Here is a 12,645-nt window from a genome sequence, read left to right on the forward strand (position 1 = left end):
ACCCTTGTCATGGTCTCATGTGAGCATTCAAATTGCTTTATTGCATGCCCTGTAAATGAGCAGAGCTGTTATGATACTGTTCTACCCACTTCTGACATCCAAGAGCCTGTTTTGATATACGAAAGGTATCTGAAACACCTGAAAAAGGGGGAGAGTCTGTAAATCCTGTGTGTGCATTGAACTGGGGGGTGCTGATTCATCAAACAGTAAACTGCTTCTTTTAATGGAAATGTCTTTATCGATCTGCCCAGAGCAAAAAGTATCAGTCTAAGCTGTGAATAATAGGCAGAATCAATTCTAGTAATTAAATAACAATGCTTTAACTACTGTATCACACCTGTTCCCCTCAGGCAGTGTGGTGTATCATCTGATTGTAATGTATTGTACATTGATACACTACTGCTTTGTGACTTGAAGAAAGAGATCTACATCTACCTGAGCTATTTATCCTTGGTTAGGAGCCAGCACAAAGGGTGTTCATCACAGGTCTTCACTGTGCTAACCTAGAAACTGCTTAAAGACAGGTAGCCCTTACAGCCTACAGCTGAACAGGAGGTCATTGATGGAGAGAGCTGCTGAAACCAGTTAGATGATGATTGTCATTTTTGGCGGGGGTGCATGCTGGCATTAACTAGCCTAGCTTTCCCTAGGCTTCTGTGGGCTTCACAGGAAAACTGACAGCTGTGAAGAGAATTCCCAAGTTCTGTGAGCTGCTGCTGACAGTGAGGACAAGCAGCCGAGTCACAGCTGCCTGAGGAGTCAGAAGCTGGTGGCTGAGGTTGGGACATGGTGGTCATTCAGCATGTATTTGGAGCATCTGCTATGTCACAGGAGCATTTAGAGTGCACCAACAAGTTGTTGTGTGGTTCACATCAGACACTTCACTTTTGAATAAATACACAGTGTTTACACTTTGCTAATAAGTCTCTCTGATGTTGGAGGAGTGGGTCAAGAGGAGTACAGAGAATGTAACAAATAAATGTTGGCTGCATTGCACACTCTTGAAATTACATTTTCTCTTGTTTGCAGTGAGTGCCATAATTCCTCTGACCGGATCAAGGTGCGAGTGTGGGATGAAGATGATGACATCAAGTCTCGTGTCAAGCAGAGGCTGAAACGCGAATCAGATGATTTTCTGGGGCAAACAATCATTGAAGTTCGCACTCTGAGCGGAGAAATGGATGTGTGGTACAACCTTGGTGAGCAGGGCCTTGGGACTGAAAATGTGTTATGTGTTGATTTGGGAATGAGCACTTGGATGCATGTAGACAATTTACAAGAAAGGAGAAAAAGGTTTACATGGTTTCAAGGGCATATGATGCTGCTGCAGAGCAGCTGCAAAGCTGATCCCAGTTAAAATGGAGTGCAGTGTGCCAGAAGGTTGATGTTTTTTCTCTGTCAGCTATTTAAAAATACAATGGAAGAAATGCTTGGAGCAAAACTCTATTCTGCCTCTGCTGGAGACATGCTGTCCTGTGTTCTTTTTTTTTTTTGATGCCAACACAAGCATTTTACCAGTCTATAAGAACTTCAGGTGCACTGCACTGAGCTGGCAAGTTGTTGAGATGTTTTCCAGTGACTGTTGTAGAAAGTACCAGCAAGCAACCAGATTGTGCTGAGCTGACAGGCACTGTGGCCCTGTCATCTCCTAGGAGATCCAAAATCTTCTTCCAGCAGTTCCCAGGAGTTCATGGCTATGGTGAAGTTAGGGACAAATACTGTATCAGTCATCCCTATTCTCAGAAAAGGAGTCTGTCCTTAGTGGTTCTTGTTCAGCTGACTGAATCCAAGACCCTGTAGCACATTTGCTGGCAGAAAGGCTGTCTTATGTCTAAAGATGTGCATGTTCTAATTAGATGTGTCATATTGAGGGTATATCATGGCAGTTGTGCTGATGTCTACTTAGTGTTATTCAATGTTTTGCAAGACAAGAGAAAGTTTTCTCTGTGATGTCTAGCCCAAGGTTCCAGCAGTTTCTTTTGCCGGTGTTGTCACCCTGAGATGGCTGTGCTCTCAACATGAACAGTGCATATAATTGCTGATGGTTTTTGCCTTCTAGAGAAGCGAACAGATAAATCTGCAGTGTCTGGGGCTATTCGCCTGCAAATCAGTGTGGAGATCAAAGGCGAGGAGAAAGTAGCTCCATATCATGTTCAGTACACTTGCCTTCATGAGGTAAGAAGTGTGAATATCTGTTAATTCTGACTATCGAAAAAGCAATTTTCTGACCTTCATTTCCTTGAAATATTCCTCCTTGCCCTAGGTGAGACTTCTTTTTCCTGCCATGCATGTCTGGTAACTTACTGATTCATCAAACCCACATTTGTCAGGGAGGCAAAGGCAGCTTTAAGCTGTCTCCCTGACTCTGGAGACTGGCTGGCTCATTGTGTCCCACTGTCACAGCTGTGCTACTGTCAGAGATCAGGCTTTGGTTCCCCTCAGAGCCCATGATGAGTTTAAGGTGGAGAGACTGTGAATCTACTTGAGTGATGTTTTAAACATGTACTGTAGCTCTGTCTTTCTTTAGAGGAAACATACTAAAATGCATTATGAGTAAATTCTGATTGAGGAGAGAGTCTCTATCTTGGGCTGTTGCGTGATGGAGATATTGATGGTATAAATTCTTATGTGCTGCTACAGTGGTGTGTAGTTATGAACAATTGTTGAGGAACAGAAGATTAAGCTGAGGTTTCTGGGTGCTGACCTGTCTCGGGACTGACTGAGCTAGACAGGCAGTGCTGCAGAAGTTGGGAGAAATCCAAAGATGACTTGTGAGAAAGACTAAAGGGAAAACCCTGTCTTGGAGAGATGCGCAGTCTGTCTGTGTCAAAGAAAAGGCAGGCAGTAGGGTCAGTCTCAAAAGTGCCTGAATAAGGAAGAGTAGCCAGAGCCCTGTATACAAGAGTATCCTGAGGTCAGTGAGGGTTAAGCAAATTCTTCTTACACAGAGAAAAGGACAGTTGTATCACAGAGAGGAATGTTCATCTACAGGAACAGCATATTTATCCAGCCACTGAGCTGGAGGAGCTCTATGGTGTCTTCTGGCCTTAGTCTCTGAAAGATAAATATGAAGCTCAGAAAGTAGGCTTTCTTTAGTAGGCTGTGTTGTATTTTTCATTTCAGTGATGGCTACTATTTGGTAAGCTGTTTTGGTTTTGTGCTTTGAATGTGCATGATCACTTGCTGCTCTTTTTTTTGCAAATAGGTATATTTTTAACTATCACTTTTTTTCTTTTGTATATTCTAAAATGGAGATGATTTACAGCAAGAATAATATAATCAGGAAGAATAGTGCTGTAAAGCAAAGTCCTCTAGCTACTAATGAGATCATTAGACTTTTCCATTGCTTACTGAAGAGAGCCACTCACTGAAAGGCTGATGAATCTGTAAGTGACATGAATTTGAAGATTACTGAGAAGCCCACTGAGCTGAATGTGCAATTTCTGCATAGCAATGATAGCTGAAAACTTTTGCAGTGTTCAATAAAGTGAAAGGTTATGTTGAATAGTAATACAAGTGTTTAGTTGTTAGGGGTGACCTTAAGGGTATGCTTTTCAGGAAAATAAATAAATTTGTTTGGACTGTTCTGTATAATAATAATTACAGAGCTGTAACATCAGCTAGTTTAAATAGCTTGTCCATAGTAAGGCATTTTCGTGATGAGGACAGAAAGGCGTAGGTTTCCGGAAAACTAATTAGTGTATGGTTTCAGTGCACTGAAGCACTCTCCTGCATCATTCACATTGTCTGCTGGGTAAAGTTGTAGGTATGCACATGAAAAATTCAGCTGTGAGATTCATTTAAGAAGAAAAGAAGGTAAAAGCAGAAAATACAGAGTGGGCAGGGGATAAAAAAGAGGAGGAGAAACAAGAAATTTCTGGTAGTGCCACCCCATCAGCAGTTCCACACTCTTCATGAATCTTATTTAGCAGCTGTAACAGCCTCACATACAAACTTGTTCTTGTTTTGTTTTTCAGAATCTCTTTCACCATCTCACAGATGTGCAAGGGAATGGGGTGGTGAAGATCCCTGATGCCAAAGGAGATGATGCATGGAAGGTGTATTTTGATGAGACAGCCCAAGAGATCGTGGATGAGTTTGCAATGCGTTATGGCATTGAGTCAATATACCAGGCCATGACGTAAGATGCATTTCCTGTGTTTCTTAGTGCAGATAATTGGTGTAACTGATTGATGTAACTCTCACTGTTTAACAGACGAAGTGTATTGATAATGGAATGCTTGGCAGCAGCAGCTGCTCCTTATGGGGCTTACTCTGAATGGGAAGAGACTTCCTGTCTTTGAATCACTGATGTCCTCAAAGTCTAGAAATTATTGTCTGCCATTTCTGTTTTCAGACTCTCAAAGCTCTCTTTGAGAGCTCTTCTGTTAAAAAGGTGTTGCTCAAGGTTCCTCTGAAGGTTTCTGATATGAGAAGGGATGAGGTTTTGTGGAAGCATTTGTCCTCTATGTTTGTTGTGGCAAATGTTACAGTTCGTTGAAGTGACTGATTTCCCAGGTACTGCTGAAAGCGCTTCCAGAAGGTTTGAGTAATGGTGCCACTGATTTGTCCTCTTTGGAGTTAGGTTAATGCAGTTCTGTATCTTCAAAGAACATTTTCCTTGTCACTGTACTTTTACTTGGATTTGGGATTAGTCATTTTTCCTCTTAAAGACTAGTATTGCTATGCTTAGCTCATTTCGTATTTCAAATGTAATATAAAATATAGCAGACAAAAGTGAACTTTTTCATATTAGAAGCTAAAAGTTTTGGGTTATGGGTCCTTAGATGAGTTATGAGCTGTTCTTACGTCACCTTGCAAGCAGCTTTTCTGCCTGTTGATTTAATAGAAAATAGAAAAGAATTCGCAGGTTTCTCTGGAGGTCTAGTCACTGTTTATAGCAGGGCTAACTTGGAAGTTGGACTAGGCTGCTCAGGAATGTAAAAAATTCCCAAGGATGAAGGTGGAAGCCTCTCTGATTAGATCCCCATTCCTCACAGCTTCTCTTCTTAAAGCTAAATGAATTCATTTCATGTGCTTATATTTGCCCAGTGCCTAAATGACCAATTGGTACGTAAATGTTACGTAACAAGCATGGTTTTAAACTTAAAGAGGTTAGATTTAGTACAGATAAAAGGACAAAATCTTTTACAGTGACGGTGGTGAAACAGTGGATGGATAGGCTAGGCTGCCCAGAGAGGTGGTGGATGTCCTACCTAACCTGGAAGTGTTCAAGGTCATGTTGTTGGGATATTGGGCAGTCTGGTGTTCTTGGAGCAGTAGGTCCCTGATCACTGCAGAGGTTGGACTAGATGACCTTTAAAGATTCCCTCTAACCTAAATTGTTCTGTAATTCTGTGAGTCCCTCAGGAAGAAAGTTACATTTGTAAAGGGGTTCCCAGACTAGATTAGATTTCTCAGTGAGCGTTTCTGCATAAAAATGGCCCATCTCTCCTGCCTCTTGAAATGAATTTGCCATTTCCCTTGATATAAGACCTCTTATGCTCCAATTCTTTTTTTCTTTTTTTTTTTTAGGACTATCAGATTTTTAAAAAATTTTTTAATCGTTTCACAAGCCTGGATGCTCCTAGCATAATTCTGAGATTTCCTAGAGGAGAGTTCTCTGCATTTAATGAGAGAATGGGAAAATGCAACTGAATGTGCACACTTCTTGCAGCCTGAATGGGTTAGCCATAAGGAATCACACATGTCAATACAGCACAAGAAATACTAGTGTGTACTCTCACTGGCCATTAATGCTTTCCAGCTGCTACCATCTCTGACACCTGAGAATCTGTGTCTGCCTCAAGCAGCACCAAATTGTGAGAATTTCCTTGTGTCAGGTTTGGTTCTAGGAACTGGCATCAGGACCCAGGGCATCACTAAGGCACATACTGTCAGCAACAAATGGTTGAGAAGCTGTTTTATGATCTGGAAATGGCTGCAGTGAAGAGATTTCTCTTTGTTTTGAGCTGTTGTCTAGATGGCACCTTTCTGAATAAAAACTCTGAGATGTTGGAGTTCTATAAAGTGATGAAACCTAACTTCCATCTGTTCATAGTGCCAGCCAGCAGAAGGGGTCTATTAAAGGGATGAAGTCAAGTCCTGCTGCACAAAAGAGACCAGAATGACTTACATCACTGTCCTTTTGCAGGCATTTTGCATGTCTCTCCTCTAAATACATGTGCCCAGGCGTACCAGCTGTGATGAGCACCTTACTTGCCAATATCAATGCTTACTATGCACACACCACTGCCTCCACAAATGTGTCTGCTTCGGACCGCTTTGCAGCCTCCAATTTTGGGGTAGGTTTGTGCATTTGGTGATGTTGCAGTTGGACTTCTTTAATTTGCTACAGTGCTTCCACCCTTCAGTAAATAACGTGTTCTGCTTAAAGAACATTAAATTTTTGAGGAGTTCGAAGCAGTGGAACTCTTTTACACCAGACAAAGAGCATGGGTTTATTGTCTTCATCATCCCACATTTCAGATATCAATCAGTGTAATGCATTGTGATGTTGATTCTTTGTGCTCACATTACAGTGGAGCACAGATGGTATGGAATGAGCAAACAATACTAACTCTGCATGTTAGTGCTGTTGGTAAAATATACCATGTGATCTGGTAATTTCAGAACTTTGTTTTTAAAAACCGCAACTGCTTTAGGAGAAAAAAAGCACAAAAGAAGTCTATCCCCTTAATGGTTAAAATAGTTTGTATATTATTTGTGGTGGAGTTGAGCATACTGGAAAAGTATTTGGAAAAGCTCATACCTCCCATCAGACTGAGAATTTATTAATTGATTGAGAGGTGTTCACAATGCCAAATCAGAATTCAGTGGAGAGACCTGACCTCAAGAAGCTATGTCACAAGAAGCTTGTAGTACTTGTCACTTATCTAAATAACATCATAGAGCTGTATTATTGCTCTGAATTAGACTCATTTCTGCCTGTAATTTATTAATCTCTTAATAAGTATTTTCTCTCAAATACAAGTTTGGTGTAAATTGCAGATGGAAAGTCAGAATGGTTTCTGTTCTGCTTCTACTTCAGAGTGATAATTGAGTGTTTTTTCTGACAATTGTGATGTTTCACAGACTTCAGAAATAATTACAGTTTTAAAGTAAATCCAAGAATTGAAAGAATATACTGTTTGCACAATGCCATGTATCCATACTGCTTTCTCCTTACTCTGAACATGGATTGGACAGTGGTTATGCATGAACATTTACTAGTGCTTTCTGCTCAACAGAAAGAACGATTTGTAAAGCTTCTGGATCAGCTTCATAATTCACTTCGGATTGATCTCTCAATGTACAGGGTGAGTGGGAATAAACAGAATCCCTTTAGGTATTTTGGCGGGCAGAGCGGAAACACACCATTTGGATTTCTCTTACATTTCTAACTTATTGCATAGTTTGTGTCTTAAGGAATTTTCATGACAAGCTTGTTGCTCAAATATACTGTTTTGTTTTGCTCATGGATCGAACTTAGACTTTGTTTTTTTCTTCCATTGTCATTTGCTCGAGACTTCTGAAATAATTTGAGCATTGTGAACTATGCTTATCTCTGATACTTCCCCAGAAGTTTCCAGTCTGAGTTGGATTGTATTAAATAATTTTAATTACTCTTATCAGCTACTTCAGGGTATCATCTAAAAATGGAAAATAGACTTGTTCTCCCCTACTATGACAGAAATATTTTAGAGCACCTTGTTGTCACTTATTTAAGGTTTGGCAAACTCAAATCATGATGTATGGTCAGGTTTGAGATCCCCCCCACTTCAGCAGATTGTGAAGAGATGAGTTTCAGATGCTGGCATTAGTCCAGCAAGCTTCATAAACCCTCCTTTCTTTCTTTGCTACTCCTGAATCAATATTGTCCTATCATGCAACTTGGCTGGTTTTTTCCCTTAAATTCCTTGCTATATTATTTCAATCAGTGACTAATTCATTGAAAAAATTGAAAATGGTGGCAAAATGTGCACTTCAATTTTATTTAGTTATCCACTTCTGATTTTAGCATTTACCTAAAACACAGAAAAAGTTATAGAGGAGAAAAACATGAGAAGATAAAGAGAAGCGCATTAGGAAGACAAAAGAAAAAGGAAAAGGGGAAAGGTGCAAAAGAAGATAAAAGGAATATTGTGTGAAGAGCTATTCTAAAGCTACATTACTAGAAAGAGAAGGTCTAAATAGAGGCAACTGATCCACGGACTAGCAGAGAGAAAATTATCAACCCATGACAAGAGGTGTCTGTATTAGTGCTGCCTTTTTTGTTTGCTTGGTGTTCAGTAAAAGCTGCTTTTTGGTGGCTAATGCAACTGAAATGTGCACAAACAAGTAAGATCTTACATGAAGGAACAGGAAAGATTTGTGTAGTTGAAATAATTTAGGTGTAATCTAATTAATATTATATTCGGAGAAATGGCTGAAGCATTATGGGAGCATTTAGTAATTATTTTAAGACCCCTAAAGGGCAAGTTAAGTTCTGAAAGAAAACATGTTTGTTTGCAGCTTTCCAAACAGGAGATGGCAATCTATATTCTTCAAATGGTTTGTATTTAAGTCTTGGCCCATACAAGTCTTTGATTTTGGTAAATACCCTGAGTTCCAGGCAACCTATGCGTAGACAGCTTAACTTTTAAAAGGAGAGTTGTCTGAGAAAGACCATCTACAAATGACTGCAAAAAGCATCAAATTACTTGCAGTGGTTAGCTGAACTTCAGTAATACTCAATTACTACTGTCAAGAGACAGCATATTTTTCTGCAAGTCATCAGTAAAAAGTGAAAACTGTTTCCCTCTGCTCTTTTCACCTTCATATCTAATAATTTTTGAACATGCAGATGTGGAAAGACTGTATGAAGAGAAGGTTGCCCCTCCTGTTTTACTTGCAGTAAAATCAATCCCATCGGCTTGAATGTAAGAATATGCTGAGGAACATGAATGCTATTAAAGGACATGGGTTCACAGAAGACAGTGAGAATGTTGGAAAGGGCACTGAGGTCGGAAGAGTTTCATGTTGAGAAGCAAAGCTAGCTGCATTCAGCATATGTATTTACATATGACATCTCACAGGATTCTAGCTAGTTCCAGTACCATCTTATCGGAGTAGTGCTCATTTTTCCTTCTTGGTCTTGTTTTCTTCTCTGGAGAGGTGTTGAATACACCACACCCCTTGACATCTCACAAGAGAAGCCAAAAAAATGGAGCATTGGGTGCAGAAAGGAAACACATAACCTTAGGCAAAAGGCCAGGGCTGCCAGTGGTGAGGCTGCTCCCAGCCTGCTCCTTCTACAGCCAAGGAGACCATTCCTGCCACCAAGGGCTTTCAGTCTCCTGGCATCCACAGACTTTACATTTGTGTGAAGAGCTATTTAATTAAGCAAACAGATAAGCTTCTGCAGCAAAAAGGCCTTATTTATTGAGCATTGTTTTGACTGGTACAAGCTTCTTGAGCAGGAAATGTTTCCAAGGCAGTTTCCTTATTTAGCACATGCTTGAAGCCTTGCATGGATCTGACTGTGCTTTCAAACAGGATTTCCCTTTTCTTTCAACAGAATAACTTCCCAGCTAGCAGTCGTGAGCGGCTGCAGGACCTGAAGTCTACAGTGGATTTGCTGACCAGCATCACTTTTTTCAGGATGAAGGTATGGATAGGGGTGGGTTTGGGAATGGCATCTCTGCAGTTTTTTCCCCCCAGGAGTTGATTTCCCATTTACAAACCATTCTTTCATGTTGTTTTGCTTTAGGCACATAAGGAAAATAGAAATCATCTGCTGACTGTGTATAAACATCCACATTTCTCTGTATTTTGCATTATGAAGATGTAAATTGCTTTTCCCCTATTATTCTTCAGTCATAAAGATGGCACAACACTCTCCCACCCTCCATCGCAAAAAAACAGAAAAAAATGAGGAGGAGGAAGACTAAAGGGAATTGTCTAGTTTTAGGAAGATAATTTGCTTTTTTAATAACATTAGGAAGGTTTTTCACTATCAAGTAAATATTTTAGAGTTCCTCTTGTGGAGGATGAGATACTAAAATGGGATAATATCTCTCATTAGAGATCCAGGAGAGTTGTTACGAATGCTAATGTGCTGGTTTCATAGTTAAGTTTATTGTCCTAGCAATGTGTAATGAGATTATTTTATATTCCTGATTTTTGGCTTCTAAACTTTTTTAAAAAGATCACAGCCTAATATTGTTGGTTAGTACATGCCACTTAAAAATCTTTATTTTATCAAAAACAAAGCAAGTGTTTAATTTGAGCTACTTCACGAAGTGCTTAAAATTTTACTCCTAAGCCCTAGCGTAAATGATGATTTAGATCTTTATTTTAAGAGTTTCATTCAGACAATCTGTCTGTGTTGGAAGCTTGATTTCTAGAGATCCTCTGAACAAGTTAGAGGTACTGAAAATATCAGAATTGTCAGGTCATAGTTGTGTTTGCAGGGTGACGATTGCCTGTCTGTTTAGTTTAAAGTACTTCTGCAGCATTTTCCTAAAATAGTGTAACAATGAAATAATGAAAACAGCTGTTATTGCAAGAGGAGAAGACGTATCAGCTGGCATGTCCCTAATGATTCTGGTTGCTTTACAATGCAATAAAGCTTTTGATGAAAGATGTCCTCAGTGAAAGTTTTTTTTGTATTTAAAGGCAGATGTTTGGTCTTTGGCAAGACTTTGCAGATCAGATGTAAACTGCTCTTCTTCCAGTGCTGAGGAAGATTGCCTGAAGGCTTTGTAACAAAGTCCTATAAATTCAGCAGAAATTGTGTCTTTGGTTCGGATTATACACGTATCAAGCCACATGAACTGTCTGTTCCAGGAAATCTTCCTTGGCACATCAAAATCTCTTTTATACTTCATATTGGTCCTGTGAGGAGCTAAGTGTTGTCACTGCTTCTTTATGCCTGTGGAGAGTGACCCATTTGTGGTTTCAGGTCACAAGTTGCTGAAAGCAGACCCACCAAGCCTTGAGTGGTTTCCAAAATGGTGATGTGTCCTTTCCCTGTTTAGTTTATGAACCGTGCTTTGTTTGACTCTCTTTGTTATCCCCCTGCCAGGTCCAAGAGCTGCAGAGTCCACCCCGAGCTAGCCAGGTGGTGAAGGACTGTGTAAAAGCTTGCCTCAACTCCACCTATGAGTACATTTTCAACAACTGTCATGAGCTGTACAGTCGGGAGTACCAGACAGATCCTGTGAGTAGCTGATAAGCAGGCAGAAATTGAATTTTTCTGCTTTTCTTAAGATAGTAACAAGAATACTAATTGATACAAAAAGCCAGCACAAACAAAGTTGCGTGACTTGTTATCTTCTGAATGTACAAAATTTTAAATCAATTAATGAGCACTAATTAGTAAGGGGAGGATGATAATTGTTTTACACTAACTAATTATGATGTGTTTTGCCAGCCTCAGCAGTTATTTGTGAAGGGAAGGTTTGGTGTAGCTTTGAGCGAGCAAAAGCCAATTATAGCAAATGTAGGCTGACCAAGGAAACTGTCACTAGCATATGTAAACCTCAAGCAGTGAGATTTTGCCTTGTTTTCAGCACCCAGTATCCTGAATTGGGTTTAGGCGGTGCCTCTAGACACAAGCTCTTCTCAAATGCGTGGCACTTCCACTGGCCTCTGTGTAGTAATGCACACACAACATGGGATATAGTCACCAACCAGGTGCCTAAAGAGCAAGTATTTGGAATAGGCTTAGGGCAAATGATGTCTCAGCAGGTCTCCTGGAGCCTGGCCTGCTCCTGGCATGGTAGATGACAAAACAAGGATTAGTTGGATTTGAAGCCACCAGTTAGCAACATGGTTTGGCATGTTACTGTGTTTTGCATTAGATCAGACAAGTTGCCAGCAGTCAATAATTTTAAGCTTTGGAAACAAGGGTCCACAGGTGTGCTTGGAGTTTGCATGGTGATTTGCGTTTGCCAGCTTTTTCTTTGCCCTTACATTTTTTGCTGGTTTTCCAATGGCTTCCTTCTCAGAACAAAACTCAGGACCTTCCTGCCGAGGAACAGGGCCCCAGCATCAGAAATCTTGATTTCTGGCCCAAGCTCATCACTTTGATAGTTTCCATCATAGAAGAGGACAAGAATTCTTATACCCCAGTCCTGAATCAGTAAGAATCCTCTGTGTTATGTTTGGCTGATGCTAGTCTGTGTGTGCACTGCTTTATTTGTTAAACTGCTTTTTGTCTCTTCTGTCACTTGTGCATTTATAGAAATACTTATCTTGTCTGTCTGTCTTTCTGTCTTATCTGTCTCTGTCTATATAAATAACTTTTTGATTGGGATGGAAGAGTTTCAAAATGTTCAGTTACGATGGCGTTCGAACACAAACACCCTGATTATTACAATCCTGAGCTCAGGGAGGCACCTGAAACTGGGGTGAGAGTTCTTTTGGTTTTTTCTGATGTTGAGCAGTTCTGGGGTGCACATTAATGCACACAGTAGTGCTGTGGTGCCTTACACTGTGGTTTAGGAACGTGGTGTTCAATGGAGCTCTGGGAGATTGCATTGGGTGGAGTTTGCGTAGCATTGGAAAGGACCCTGAAATGGGTCTGTTTCACTTGTGGATACCCCTCCTACACTCCCACAGGGCAGAGAGAGACAGAGATCCTGCAAGGTATTACACACA

At 40.3% G+C, this 12,645-nt stretch overlaps 1 protein-coding gene across 11 annotated transcripts in view; it reads left to right on the plus strand.

Moving 5' to 3' along the window:
• Positions 1 to 12,645, plus strand: part of UNC13B (unc-13 homolog B) — a 208,244-nt gene that overhangs the window by 146,659 nt on the left and 48,940 nt on the right. For all 11 annotated transcript variants that reach the window (XM_030258840.4, XM_041711471.2, XM_072922644.1 and 8 more), the window contains 8 exons: positions 1,030 to 1,199; positions 2,060 to 2,175; positions 3,978 to 4,141; positions 6,155 to 6,305; positions 7,251 to 7,319; positions 9,560 to 9,649; positions 11,069 to 11,203; positions 11,994 to 12,127. In XM_030258840.4, coding sequence (XP_030114700.4) covers positions 1,030 to 1,199; positions 2,060 to 2,175; positions 3,978 to 4,141; positions 6,155 to 6,305; positions 7,251 to 7,319; positions 9,560 to 9,649; positions 11,069 to 11,203; positions 11,994 to 12,127 — 1,029 coding nt within the window. The remainder of the gene's footprint in view (positions 1 to 1,029; positions 1,200 to 2,059; positions 2,176 to 3,977; positions 4,142 to 6,154; positions 6,306 to 7,250; positions 7,320 to 9,559; positions 9,650 to 11,068; positions 11,204 to 11,993; positions 12,128 to 12,645) is intronic.

Source organism: Taeniopygia guttata, chromosome Z (assembly GCF_048771995.1).
Source record: "Taeniopygia guttata chromosome Z, bTaeGut7.mat, whole genome shotgun sequence".
In the NCBI taxonomy this organism is placed as follows: Eukaryota; Metazoa; Chordata; class Aves; order Passeriformes; family Estrildidae; genus Taeniopygia; species Taeniopygia guttata.